Source organism: Brassica oleracea, chromosome C1 (assembly GCF_000695525.1).
Source record: "Brassica oleracea var. oleracea cultivar TO1000 chromosome C1, BOL, whole genome shotgun sequence".
In the NCBI taxonomy this organism is placed as follows: domain Eukaryota; kingdom Viridiplantae; phylum Streptophyta; class Magnoliopsida; order Brassicales; family Brassicaceae; genus Brassica; species Brassica oleracea.
This window is the reverse complement of record NC_027748.1, coordinates 12533160-12546327: the sequence shown is the minus strand read 5'-3', so window position 1 is coordinate 12546327 and position 13168 is coordinate 12533160. Positions and strand designations below refer to the sequence as shown.

At 36.1% G+C, this 13168-nt stretch overlaps 3 protein-coding genes and 1 pseudogene across 3 annotated transcripts; 1 reads left to right on the top strand and 3 right to left on the bottom strand.

Moving 5' to 3' along the window:
- LOC106331848 overlaps positions 1–746 on the top strand; it is a 13171-nt pseudogene extending 12425 nt beyond the window's left edge.
- A 793-nt stretch (positions 747–1539) lies between these two features.
- Positions 1540–2659, bottom strand: LOC106331838 (transcription factor LAF1-like). Its single transcript, XM_013770260.1, has 3 exons — positions 2383–2659; positions 2156–2285; positions 1540–2077 (listed from the first exon to the last, which is right to left on the bottom strand). Exons 1-3 carry the CDS (start codon positions 2573–2575, stop codon positions 1540–1542), a joined length of 861 nt encoding a protein of 286 aa, XP_013625714.1. The 5' UTR covers positions 2576–2659.
- A 1050-nt stretch (positions 2660–3709) lies between these two features.
- On the bottom strand, positions 3710–6608 carry LOC106343002 (pre-mRNA cleavage factor Im 25 kDa subunit 2-like). The gene is made up of 7 exons (XM_013782098.1): positions 6339–6608; positions 5701–5746; positions 4905–4998; positions 4738–4811; positions 4344–4430; positions 4136–4246; positions 3710–4049 (listed from the first exon to the last, which is right to left on the bottom strand). Exons 1-7 carry the CDS (start codon positions 6455–6457, stop codon positions 3978–3980), a joined length of 603 nt encoding a protein of 200 aa, XP_013637552.1. The 5' UTR covers positions 6458–6608; the 3' UTR covers positions 3710–3977.
- Positions 6609–9975: 3367 nt separating this feature from the next.
- LOC106297574 (homeobox-leucine zipper protein HDG6) lies at positions 9976–12957 on the bottom strand. Its single transcript, XM_013733788.1, is given in 8 exon segments — positions 9976–10442; positions 10532–10742; positions 10744–10896; positions 11117–11289; positions 11420–11626; positions 11715–11816; positions 11938–12529; positions 12637–12957. Coding segments are annotated over 8 exon segments (1971 nt in total). The 5' UTR covers positions 12855–12957; the 3' UTR covers positions 9976–10127.
- Positions 12958–13168: the final 211 nt, after the last annotated feature.

Below are 13168 nucleotides of genomic sequence, written 5' to 3'. Positions count from 1 at the left end.
GGGTTTGGGGTTTCGGTTTTAGGGTATAAACACAAAACAAAGCTAATTAGTCGTAAATACGACTCAGTTACGACTAATCTTAATTCTTACCACATTGGTCCCTAATTGGTCGTAAAGGACTTCGTCCCACATTGGTCGTAATTTTAATTCTTCTTTACGACTATTAGTCCTTAATTGGTCGTAAATAAAAAATTTATTTAGTCCCTAATTGTTCGTAATATTATTTGGTCCCCCATTGGTCGTAAATTTACGTCTCCTTTACGACCGCTAGTCTCTCATTGGTCGTAATATTACAACCCATTTACGACTAACACCAAAACTCTATATATACTCGGACCTCGCGAAGCCATTTGGTTGCTCATTCCCTTCTCTCTAACAACGACTTCCCTTCTCTCTCTAGGTAAGTTTATTTTTTTTTGTTTTAGTTTTAGGTGGTTAGTTTGGTGATTAGATTAGGTTTAGAATTAGTTTAGGATGGAATTAGATTAGGATGGAGTTAGATTATGATGGAATTAGAATAAGTTTAGATTATTTTTATATAAAAAATTTGAATTGTTTATAACCATCTATTTTTTTTGTTTTTTTTTCAGATTGACGATATTGCTATGGCTGGCCGTAGAAAGAGACTTAGGAACCTTGCGTCTAGAAACTCTTACGGGAGTACCTTTCTCGGACAGCCGGATTCATCTGCTTCTACCTCCGGCACATCATCCGACTTCTTCGACGAAATAAACCTTAATGCGTAGTTTTTTCCGGTTTTAATTAATTTGTATTTTGAATGTTTTATATTATGGATATTATTATGTTTACGGATATTAGATATTTTCTTTTAATTTTATCAAAATTTTAAAAATTAAATCAAACTAAATTTAAATATTTGATTTTAATTAATATATGAAATTCGTAAATAAATACAAAATTCGAAAATAAATAAATAAAGTTTGTCAAATTTACGACCTATGAACGTCTAAAATCGATGTAAAGTGGTCGTTACCTCACGACTAATAAACATCGACATTAGAGGTAAATTGGTCGTAAGGTTACGACCAGTGTACGACTAATATGTCTAGTCGTAATATCACGCCCAATGTGCCTCGAATAATTAATTACAACCAGCTTCTAACGACCAATCAATTTTCGAAGTTAATTGGTCTAATGCCCATATTACAACCAATTAGCTACTAATATTGTAGTCGTTAAGGTCTTGTTTTCTTGTAGTGTCACTGTTTCTGCAAGTCTCCTTCGCCGCCCTTCTCCATTGATGATGCTGATAACTACAGCTATTCTGCTATATGAAACATTTTCTACATTCCACGCATATCTGTGTTGCCAATTTTACTATCACTAGATCATATTTATATGATGTATTTGTAGCTGGAAACTTTGTGTTTGATTTAGCTAACTAAGAGTTTGCTTGCTTCTTGTGTCTAGAATCTTCAATAAAGACTATAAAGTTAATGAATCTTGAAAATCTTTAAACATCTTACCATGATTATTTACTTTATAAATTTGATTTACATTAGTTTAGACGTAACATAGCTACATCATTATTGATGAAGAAAATAAAATATCAGAAGAGTTACAATCTAGGCCCTCTCTATCAACGTTATGCTCCTGCTTCTGACACTTTGAACCAAAGACAATGTCTTCAAGAGTCCAGTTGCTGTTGTTCATCATCATATTGTTGTAATGGAACCGATCAACGTCACCTGATTCTTGGTAATCTGAGATAGTTCCTTCAATACTTGGAGCATGATTGTGGTTGGAGTCTGTCAAATCAGAAGAAGAAAACCACTCGGAGAAGAAAAGCCTTGGAATCTCAGGACCAGAAGAACATAGATAGTTGTTGTTGCTTTCTTCTGATGGAGATGAAGATGTCTTATCAGGAAGTCCCTGGAATGAGATGACGTGATTCGAGACTAAGGTTTGGGGGTTTCTTTCTCTACAAGAAACACGTGATTCAGAAGAAGAGGACATAGATGGAGGCTTGAGCCATCTCTTTTTCAAATGAGAATGCCAATAGTTCTTTATCTCGTTGTCAGTTCTTCCTGGTAAGTATTGCGCAATCTTTGACCACCTATTCACACCCAAAAAGTGCTATCTTTAGCATCTACTAGAACAATAGGGTTAGGGTTTCAGTCAGGGTTATGCTTACTTGTTTCCCAAGGAAGAGTGAAACGTCAAGATAATTTCTTCTTCTTCTGCACTAATCATATCCCTCTTTAACCCAGGTCTTAGGTAATTAATCCATCTAAGTCTGCAGCTCTTCCCATTCCTTTGTAACCCTTTTCATATTCAATCCCACAAAAAAAAAGACTAAGGTAACTAGGGATCATCCAAAGAACAAATAAGTATTGAGGAAAGAAGATTAAAAAGAGAGACCAGCTTTGATGGGAACAGTGGTCCAGCAAGAATGGCCATGAGAGAGGATGAATCTCCTTAGCTTCTCGTCTTCTTCAGGTGACCAGAACCCTTTCCTTTGTCTCTCCTTTAGCATCTCTCCAGATTTCGTTTTCGCCATTATCTCTGTTCTGAAACATGTGTGAATATTATGGTTTAGAGAACATATATACATCACCAAAGTCCACAAATAAGAGTCTACATACTTAAGAAATGACCAAATGGGGCTGCTTAAAATGAAAGACAAAAGACCTGTATATTATATAGTTAGACCCACATGAAACTTTGGATATTTATATGCATGTTTTCGTATTGTAAGCATTTGTATAAGGAGTGAAGACAAAAGTCATAATGGAATATATGTAACGCTGGATTAGGTGTAGCAAAAGTCTACTTAGATGAAATTATATTATTGATACAGTGCTAAAATCTATAGTTTTCAACTCAAGAAACAAATTAGCAGTAAACCCCATCGCAATGGAAAAATTATTTGCTGGAGGAACAAAGTATAAGATATCAATGTAATCTACAAATTGCAAGGGAGGTTTATTATGAATCTACAGTATCACACACAAAAATGTCTATACGTTAGCAAGAAGTCGAAAAATATGACAGACTTCTCTAATTTGGATTACGTAAGGATTACTCAATGAACTTTTTAATTACGAACCCTAATCTGGTTGGAATGTCGTGTCTGATTCAATTCAATGATTGTAAATAATGAAACAATGATTGTAGAGAATCATCCAAATCTGTTAAACAAGTGTCTTTTAGGAAAGTATCAATAGCAAGTAGACAGATTGTATTTGCGAGACCAAGAACTCCAAGTAATATTAAAGTTTATCTACGAGATATATGTTTTCTTTGTTTTTTTAGTAATAATATTTTGAATATTAAGTTGGCTGGAAAACATTTTTGTAAATGTTTTGTACTTTTGTAGTGAAGTCAACACTCCGCTCCTATTTGTTGTAGGGAATTATTTTATAGTTTTTCGTCTGAAAATTTTGTATTTCTTGACAATTGGACGAGTAATAAATACTTATTTGAGGAATATTGTTACTTTTAAAATCTCAATTCCTTACGTCAAAGAGCTGTCGTTAATTTTAAAAATAATCTGATTTTGTTTTCTAATTGCTGGCTCTATTGGCCTGTGAAAAGTGCTTATTGAAAACGATGAACAGAGAGATTGAGAGGCAAGCAAAAAAACAAAAGTGTACTCTTGTCTTGATTGACCACAATATAATTTGCCGTCAGACTAATCGCCAGTGACCACATCTAATGTCATCATCATCTAATAATGTTAAACAAATTCGAGAATAGAAAATATCATTTAACACTGAGTGAATAGATGTTCAACGGTTAGGCAAGACAGCCTTTAGTCATATAATGACGAATGCATTTAGATCGGAACCAGATCAATAATCTGTTTGTGCTGAAACATGAATGAACCGGTTCTTCATTAATGAACCAGAGCAAGTTTATAATGTAAGAAAACCCACACGCATCATCTCTGAACTCTGCCTAAGAAGCTCATGATCAAACAAGGTTTCTTGTTCTTGAACACCAAGTAATTAGAATCACGAACTAATCATGTTGAAATGGAATCTGGATAGCTGTTGCGGAATGGTCGATATAACTGGTCCATATCTCTGTTCAAGGAAACGAATATTGTGATTAGAAGTTTCGGGGGTAAGAACCCATTATTAAAAGTTTGATAGTATCAGGAAATATAAACCTGAACGTTGTCATAGAGTTCAAACAAAGGGACGGCCAAGAGCTTCAAGTTTTTGGGCACTGCAAAGTACTCTTTCTCAGACAAGTGAACCACATAGAGTCTCTTACATTCCTGCCATTCCACAGATAGAAGATATAAACAAAACACACTTAGGAGATGATTAAAAGAGGCTGTTGATAAGCTACATTGCCTTCTTGTTTCCTAATACCTTTGGTTTCGTGATGTGAGGAGGGCAGTAAGGGTACATCATGGTTTCAAAGTTTGGACGCCACCAAGTAGCAACACATTCTCCTACCTGTTAAAGAGAAAAAAAGCGAGAACGTCGGATCAAAGCAATATACATGAATCAATCAGACATGTAAGCACTCGTAATAAGCATATCAATCTATACCAAAGAAACCAGACCTATCTCTGTGTCCTTCTATGAATCCCTCATTACTAGAAATCCAAAGTGTAATAACCAAAAGGTTTGAATTGCTTCTCGTTTGCATTAAGTGGAAGAACATGACACACACTGAACTAATTCTTTTTAATGTATCTACCTATACATAAATATCCGGTCACTATCAGTCAAAGAAATAAAGATGAAACCAGGATAGTACCTTCCAATCAGGTACAAGACCAGCGGAATTGCCTCCAAGCTTACTGGTCAACTTTCTCTTCAGGCCTTCAACTTCTGCAAGACATAACACAGTTCACCCAAAACTGAATCAACAAAGAAAATCGCAGCAGTACAGAAAGTACAAATAAACAGATGGTTGCTGCATACCATTTTCTCCAGGTTTCAGGCGTCCACCTGGAAGTTTGCAGAAGGTGTTACCAATTTGCAGGAGAAGTATGTGAGGATGGTTGTGTTCTTGTACCTGAAAGGTTGATCAACCAAAGGTATCAATAAAAATCCTAGGGTTGGAAGGTATATAACAAATCTGAAATCATAGTCGGTGGTAACAGTTCTAGACATGACACTGATCATTCACTTAACATACGTTTATAAGATTGACCTTTAGGATGTCAATATATTATCTTATGTTTTCAAGAAAATGTCAAGAGATGAGAGCGTGAGCTGTGAAGTAGATGTTATTCTATAGCCAAAACATGAAAACTTAGAAGGGGAAGGGTGCACACAAAGAATGAAATAAACGAGAACACAAGAAGCATAATATAACTGACTAGACGAAGCAGCAAAATTTTAGCACAAGTCCACTAAATCCATAAAGCTTGTGGCTTGACTAAGTGCGCTTTAATCGAACAGCACAAATTTGAGTCAGAGATGGCAACTAGATAAGGAAGCAGATGCCTTTAATAAAATGTCATAAAGTTAAATTATGCATGTTTACAGAGAGCGCTAAGATTAACTACAAGTAAGTTTTAACACTTGAGTAGCAATATCTCTATGAAAATATAAGAATGCAATTCATGAACTACATAGCTGATCCACTGATTGTATGACAGAGGGTGGTGCTCCAACATATAAAAAAACTACAGAGGAGTTGGATAACATATATAGTCAACCGAAAACAGCAAAACAGAAGCTCACAACTCGAGAAAGAAGGAATAACACATACCAGCAGAATGGCGTCAACGCTAGTCCTCATGCCCTCTTTCATATAGCTGCAACGCAACACACCATCAAATATCAACAAACTAAGAAAGACAATACTTCACTCATCAGAATGTGTAGAGTTAAAACAATACAAACTCCAGACTAGGACATAATCACTTATACTGGGAAAAGAGCATGAGACTTTGGACCAACTTACAGAACAAAAATGTTCTCCTTTCAGTTAAAAAAAAGTTTATAGCTGATTTTTTTTTTTCTTCACTGAAACAGATGTTTATTACCAGTTCTACTACTAATACATGTATCAAAGTTCTAGTTTTATGAAACCGATTGCTTGAGAAAAACCGCCACATAAGCTATAACGATATTCACCAGGAGATAACACCCAGAAACTAAATGAAATCAAAGGAGACCATGGAAAATTCTTTGATTTGGTTTCCCTAAAAAAAAAAAAACAATTTGTGGTGAAGCTAGTAAATTTTGCAGAAGCAAGATCGCAGGTATGATAAGAAAGATGATGATCTAAGCATGTAAAGGCCGGAGCTTTCTAGGGTTTTTTTCTTTCTTTCTCTTAGTTCTGTTAATCTTCTTCAGCAGGTAGCGGAAACAGAAGATAAAGAGGAAAGAGAGAATGAATCGTACTTGATTTTCATACGAGCGAGTCGATCCGCGACGGAGGTGTCTTTTTCGAGCTTCGGTTCTTTTGTTCCGAAGCTGTAGTTCGAAAGCGGGTACGTGTTCACAATCTGAGACATGGCCATCTCTCTCTCTCTCTCTTTCTGTTTACTCTCTCCCGGATCCACTCACTCAATAATGTCGGAATCTTCTTCCCCCTCTCTCTCTGTATCGATCTATTTGATCGGCGGCGGTAGAGGATTTAATCTCGACGGCGATGACACCGTCATGTCTCTGTGCTCGAGTTTTCTTAAAAGGCGTATCGAAACGATATGTGTGGCCCGATACATATTTGGGTCGCGTTTGAACAGGCCCATTTAAAGCCTGGTCCGCTTCTTACGCTTTGTAGACTAGAACACGGATGACATAGGCTTCATGCATACTAGGAATCGGAAAATGGCATATTCTCCTATCAACTAATTGTTTCCAGATTTTTCACCCACGAACTTTTAAACCATGCAAAAAACCACATGAACAACACGAAAGTGGCTTATTCCCCTATGAACTAGTTTTTTTTTGCTTTTTCACACACGAACTTTTAAATCATGCCAAAAAGCACATGAACAACTCTATTTTTTAGAATTACGTACACAAACTATCTATTTTAAACTAATTTCCCTAAAACTGTAATGGTGTAATTTAAACGTTAACTTGGTTTATGACATGTGGAAAACCGGTTTAATTTGGGTTGATAAAAAAAAAATATGTCGTTCTATTCTTTTTTTCTTTTTTGTCAATTGCTCTTTTTTCAGAAATCGTTTAACTCTTCATCATCAGTTGGAGATACTGCGCCGATTTTATAGTTCCTTGTGGCAATACATGGAGATTGTAAGCTAGTAGTTACTGCTTTTCTTTTTTTATGCATCATGTAAAATATTTTATTCTTCTGTGGAATAATAAATTTTATCTCCAATTGATGACGAAGAGTAAAACTATTTTCGAAAAAGAAGAACAGTTGACAAAAAATAGAGAAAAAGGATAAAACTACATAGTATTTATCAATCCAAATTAAACCGGCTCTCCACCTGTCACAAACCTAGTTAACATTTAAATAACATCATTTACGGTTTTAGGGGAATTAGTTTAAAAATCGATAGTTTGTGTATGTTATTCAAAAATAGAGTTGTTCATCTGCTTTTTAGCATGGTTTAAAAGTTCGTATGTGAAAAACCAGAAAAAGTAGTTCATAGGGGAATAAACCACTTTTCCGGTGTTCATGTGGTTTTTGGCATGATTTAAAAATTCGTGTGTGAAAAAGCCATGAACAATTAGTTCACAGAGGAATATGCCATTTTCCCTATGAGGAATATTGCCATAATTATTAATGGACCTAAGGCCAGGATTATCGGGAGGGAAATAGAGGTTTTAGTGGGATTTTTAGGTGGGGGGGGCCACAGATAAGGGTAAAATCGATCCCAGGGAAGCTGAAATAAGGACCGACGTTTGGTGAGTTTTTCAACTGTTTGCGGGCCCCACTGACACGTGGCGGCCCGCAATTGGTTGATATTTAATTTTTTTTTTTTTTTCTCAGACAATCAGACAAAAAAAATAAAAAAAAAATAAAAAAAAAAATAAAAAACCCCATGTGGGGTTTCTGCGTTAATCCTGCTCTAATATGGGAGGAGAAAGCTGCTATATCCGTCTAGTTGCTTTAATTTCCATAATGGCTCTCTCGTAGCATGGAGAATAACAGTATGAGCTTATGCTTTCATTACATCTCTTACATATGTTAAATCATATATGTTTTTAGTCATATTCCCTTTTGGTTTCCCAGGTTCGTTGGTTCCTTTAAACCAGCTTCACTCGCCAAGGGGCACGTTCTTGATGGTGTTTTCACTCGGACAGGTGCGACATCACACAGTTTTCACATAATATTCTATATATCCCCCAATGTTCATAATGTAAATGCTTCGTTTTATTAGTCGCTTTTCTTCTTTGGGAGGGTTTCACATTTCATCGCCATGAGCTGCTCTATGGTTTTCACCTTTCAGCTGTCGCGTAGGCGTTTCGCCTGATAAGCTTTTTCAGGTGAGTGAGCTACAATATTTCGCCTGATGATAGAGAATATAATCAGCACAAGATGAAGTATGTTTCTCCTTCTCCCACTTTTTCTTTCAGCTTGTGTCTCTTTTTTGAATTTCACTTTTCACCTGGTAGAGTAAAGCATATATAGTACTTGTGGGGTCCTAGAATTGGATCCGCCAATTTTTGGGAGCTGGAGTCTCGTAGAGGAGACAGCTGGATTTGGAAGAAGTTATGTAAGCTGAGATCGGTCGCGAGACCCTTTGTGGTGTGTGAGGTTGGGGCGGGTCAAACAGCTAGCTTCTGGTATGCATAAGGATGCGACAGTGGCTGAAGCCTTAGTAAATGGTGAGTGGTGGCTGAGTGCTTTTCGAAGCAGAAATGCTATCATAACCTTACTAAAGCAATGCCTTCCTTCGCATACTCCTATAGTGCAATCGTCTTCCAACCGTTTCTCTACAGCAAAGACTTGAATCACTCTCCATCTGCCAGGTCCGTCGGTATCTTGGCATTCGCAGATTTGGTTTAAAGATTGAGTTCCAAAACATGCCTTCATCTCATGGCTGGTTGCTTGGAATCGATTAGCTTCATGAGATAGAGTGCGAGGTTGGGGAGTTGATGTGTCTCCGAGCTGTCTGCTGTGCTCAGGCTTTGATGAATGCATGCAACACTTGTTCTTTGATTGCACATACAGTGCTGAGATATGGTCCCATTTCTGCTCTCGCCTGCACTTATCCCCTCCTACTTTGTTTGAGGATTGTTTAAGGTGGTTAAAGGCGCCCACTTTAGATACTAATAGTATCCTCATCACTAAACTACTCTTCCAAGCTACCATATATTTGATTTGGAAAGAGAGAAACTCTCGTTTGCACTCTGGAATCTGCAGACCTACCTAAGCTATCATTCAGGAATTAAAGAAGACTATGTCTTTGAAGCTGGATCCACACTCTAGAAACATGAGGCTAGCTAGTAGCTCTTCTCTTACTTATTTGGGTACTTGGCTAAGTTTTTTTAAGGGCATTGCTAAGTCTCTTTAAAGGTTTCTTAGTTAGATTCCTAAAGGTAGGCTAGTCCCTGTAAGAAAGTTTTTGAAGATGAAATAAAAAGTAAAGTTTAAAAAAATAAATAATATATATATATATATAGTACTTGTTTTTGGCCATTAGGGATGAATGAGAAAAAAATCATTTGAAGCCATTAATCTGTGATCTTTATGAGAGATCATAAGGCCGTCTATGACTGTACCGTTGAAATGGAAGAGGAAGATCTTATTCATAATGTTTGATGGATTTCCCTATGATACAATGAATAATAAGAGTAAGAAAATCTTTTACTTCTGTCTTGGTTTAACCTCATGTCTTGATAATGTCATTCATGTGACGAAATTTAGTTTGCTTTATACACTTCAGGCTGAAGCACATTGTCTATATATGTTTGCTTTACCTATTAGCATCACTTATATATTATCTCTTGTGCACCATCAAGTATGTTCATTTCTATACTTCATAGTGGAAATCAAATCAAACAACCTGTATCACAGAAATGTTTTAAAGTAAAAGAAATGCAAAAAACTTAAAGAAAAAAAAAATATATATATATATCATCCGGTTTAAAGCTGATGAAAACATATTTAAAAGAACAGAAGGAAAGCTGAGATAAGTTTCAGTCATGCAAATAACATAAAAACATAGCAAATTGAATCTAAAGAAGCAAAGGTATCTATAATCATCTAGATTAAGCAGATTTAATCTTGCCCATAGTACGATCCATGAGTAGCTCAACTTTTTTGACAAAATCTTGATCGACATCTTCACCTGGTTTAACGCTATGCAACATCTGATATCCAAGTGTTAGTAGACATCCTACACGACTTCTGTTTGGATCAGTCTCTCCTCCTCCGTCTGGCAATATCGAGAACCCCGAAGGAAGAATCTGCACAGAATCTGAATTTTCACTTGCCAGGATCTTCTCCATGTCCACTGGTGCATATACCAGTAATGCACCAGATGCATCATTCCACGTCTCTTGTAGAACTGAGTTACCTGGTTCCTGTTTTTTTTTTTTTTTTTGCAAACTATATTTGAAAAACATATATTCAACAACATAAAAAGAAAGAGCAGATCTGTTTCGAAACTCACGATTTGAAGAAGAGAGACTTCGTTTCTATGGAATCTTGATTTTTGAATCTTGATCTTTTCTTCAATGGAGGTGGTGACATCAATGGCCAAGATATCCCACTGGTTTCTGAAACTTGGGTTGATGAGGAAATCAAACGTTGTTTTCTTGCTCACTGGTAACCAAAGAGAAGTGGCTGCACTCAACACAATCCTGGTATGCTCACCCACGTTTGTTCTTTCGGATCATCACTCTTATGTCTTGTCTCGCACTCTCTGAATCATTACTCTTCCATATGCTCGCCGGAGAGGCAGTGATACACAAGTAGTAGTTTATAGTCATACGCTGAGCTAGCTTCACTATTTCAGTTGCAACTTTTGAAGACAGTTTCCTACATGGGAAACATATATCACAAAACCCTAAGTGATACTATATATGGACTTGTAATTATATTTTAGCCTTAAACATAATCTAGTTATTGTATTGAATATCTGCCAAAACACTAAATCGCGTTTTAATAATTGTTAGCAATTGATAGACAAATTGTGTTTTTCATCCATTTTTCAATACGTATTTAAGAAACATTAAAAAAAAAAAAACTAGAGTCACCTGGGTAAATTTCATCAAGGTTGATAGATGCAAGGGTTGAAATATTTTCGCAGTGTCTCTGCAGCGTTGTGAGCCACCTCTTCGCACCTAGCCCGATTCTAGAACTTATCAAAAGCTCGGGGAATTGAGGGATTAAGCTCTCATCATATTCGATTTGCTCAATCCACTTTACCTGTAAATTCAAATATTCTCTATGTAGTATTTCTAAGTGAAACCAAATATATATATATAACCCAACTCACATTGAAAGTGAGAAGTGATCTATACTACCAAATTAAAAAGATACATGATTTAGAAGTAACCTCGGAGTAACCATTGCCACAATCTTCTATGATAGCACCTGAAGGTAAGCGGTAAGAACCATCATCAGACGAGAAGTTCAGATTTTCTTGACGAGGAGTGAAGTCGACAACCACCCAAAACCCCACTCTGAGCATCTTGCAGTACCTAAGAAACTTTACTTGTCTCTTTGGCACCAAGGGAGAAATAACTTGAAATTCTGCTGTAATCTGCCCAAAGAATTTAATCACCAACTTGAAATATTTATTCTTTTTGGATTATCAGAAAATATTAGAGATGATTCAAAGACACAATTACCAGTCTAAGTGATCCACTTCTAGGCCCACCAGAACCTTTGGGTATCAGGTTATGGATTGATGTCACAGGCACAATAGGCGCAAACACGTTGATCCAGTTGTCCTGTCCAAAAAGAAAAGAAAAACAAAGACTGTAAATGATTAGGGTTTTGAAACATATGTAGGGTATATCTATTTTTTTTTTTTTGAATAATTGGCACTAAAAATGGTTAAGAGGTTGTTACCGCCGTAAAAGTCTTGACCAGAGCCAAGCTTTCCATATGAACTGTCGCTGTTTCCCTAGAAGCCTCTATAACATATCCAGGAGGTTTTTCAAAACCATTTTTGAAAAAACTTTTATACTCTTGATAGTCCAATGTTACTCTGTTAGAGCTTGAGTCTATTATCCATGATGGAGTGTTCACTTCTCCCAGCATAATCAACTCATTCATAGCAATATCAGAAAGTTCCAACAATGATTTTATGTTAATCGGTAAAGTTTTACCACCAGAATCAACTTTATTTAGTGGTGTATCACTTCCTGGTTGTGTGTCATGTGGATTGACCGTCAATGTTGATCTATCATTAATCATCGGACCAAGTTTTGTTGATAAATCGCTTCCAGGATTGAGCATTAAAGTAGGAGAAGAAGGTGGAGCTGGAATGTCCAAAAAATCGTCGTCCACAAACGAATCATATGCCGCTAATGCATTTCCTAGAGGACTAGATAGACTGGCCAACAAATCATTCATAAACGAATCACGCTCCACTGGTGCATTTTGTATGTCATCTACCCTCGCTTGGGTTCCCATAGGATGAGGACACTCCTGGTATATACTACACACAAAAAGAAAAACAACAAAAGTAAAAGAGTGATTAACGTCCATTAATCTCAAAAATTTGATAGAAAGTTGCATAATGTAATTAAAGAAAGCGAAAAAAACTTTTCGGGTTCTTGGATCTGTTGAGGGATGGGCATAATGTTTCTTATAGTATTTCCACTATCTTGATCACCAGCACCAGATGCGGCACCCATGATATCATTAATCTCATCATCTTCAGCTATTCCCATAAAGCTTGGACTGGAAATGTATATATACACATCATCATAATCATCTTCTTGCCCATTCATTTTCCTTCTCTGCAGTAAGCTAGACAACATACAGTTAATTAGTATTTGCTAAGTAATAAGTTATGTGATTTTGCTCTATATTTAAGGAGTGTAGGTATTTCTCGCTACCAAAAGAGCCAGTTACAATTGACATAATAAAAACTAAAATAACATGATTTTAGGTATTCTGATTGTCAGTATATCCATTGACAAATAGGAAGAACAAAAATAAAAATAAATATATATCCTCTTCACCAAGTCAAATAATCGTTGGTTATGTCTAAAATGATATATAACTTTTCTTTTGAAATTTAAACAAAAAAAGTCATCTGCAAATAATCTCATTTCAATAACATTAATCATTT

Coding starts and splice junctions, on each gene's coding strand:
- LOC106331838 (XM_013770260.1), bottom strand. CDS start 2,575: ATGTATATATGTTCTCTAAACCATAATATTCACACATGTTTCAGAACA. Junction 2,286..2,382: donor CACTGTTCCCATCAAAGCTG/GTCTCTCTTTTT, acceptor GAATATGAAAAG/GGTTACAAAGGAATGGGAAG. Junction 2,078..2,155: donor CACTCTTCCTTGGGAAACAA/GTAAGCATAACC, acceptor GGGTGTGAATAG/GTGGTCAAAGATTGCGCAAT.
- LOC106343002 (XM_013782098.1), bottom strand. CDS start 6,457: ATGGCCATGTCTCAGATTGTGAACACGTACCCGCTTTCGAACTACAGC. Junction 4,999..5,700: donor GCGTTGACGCCATTCTGCTG/GTATGTGTTATT, acceptor TCAACCTTTCAG/GTACAAGAACACAACCATCC. Junction 4,050..4,135: donor AACTCTATGACAACGTTCAG/GTTTATATTTCC, acceptor TTCCTTGAACAG/AGATATGGACCAGTTATATC.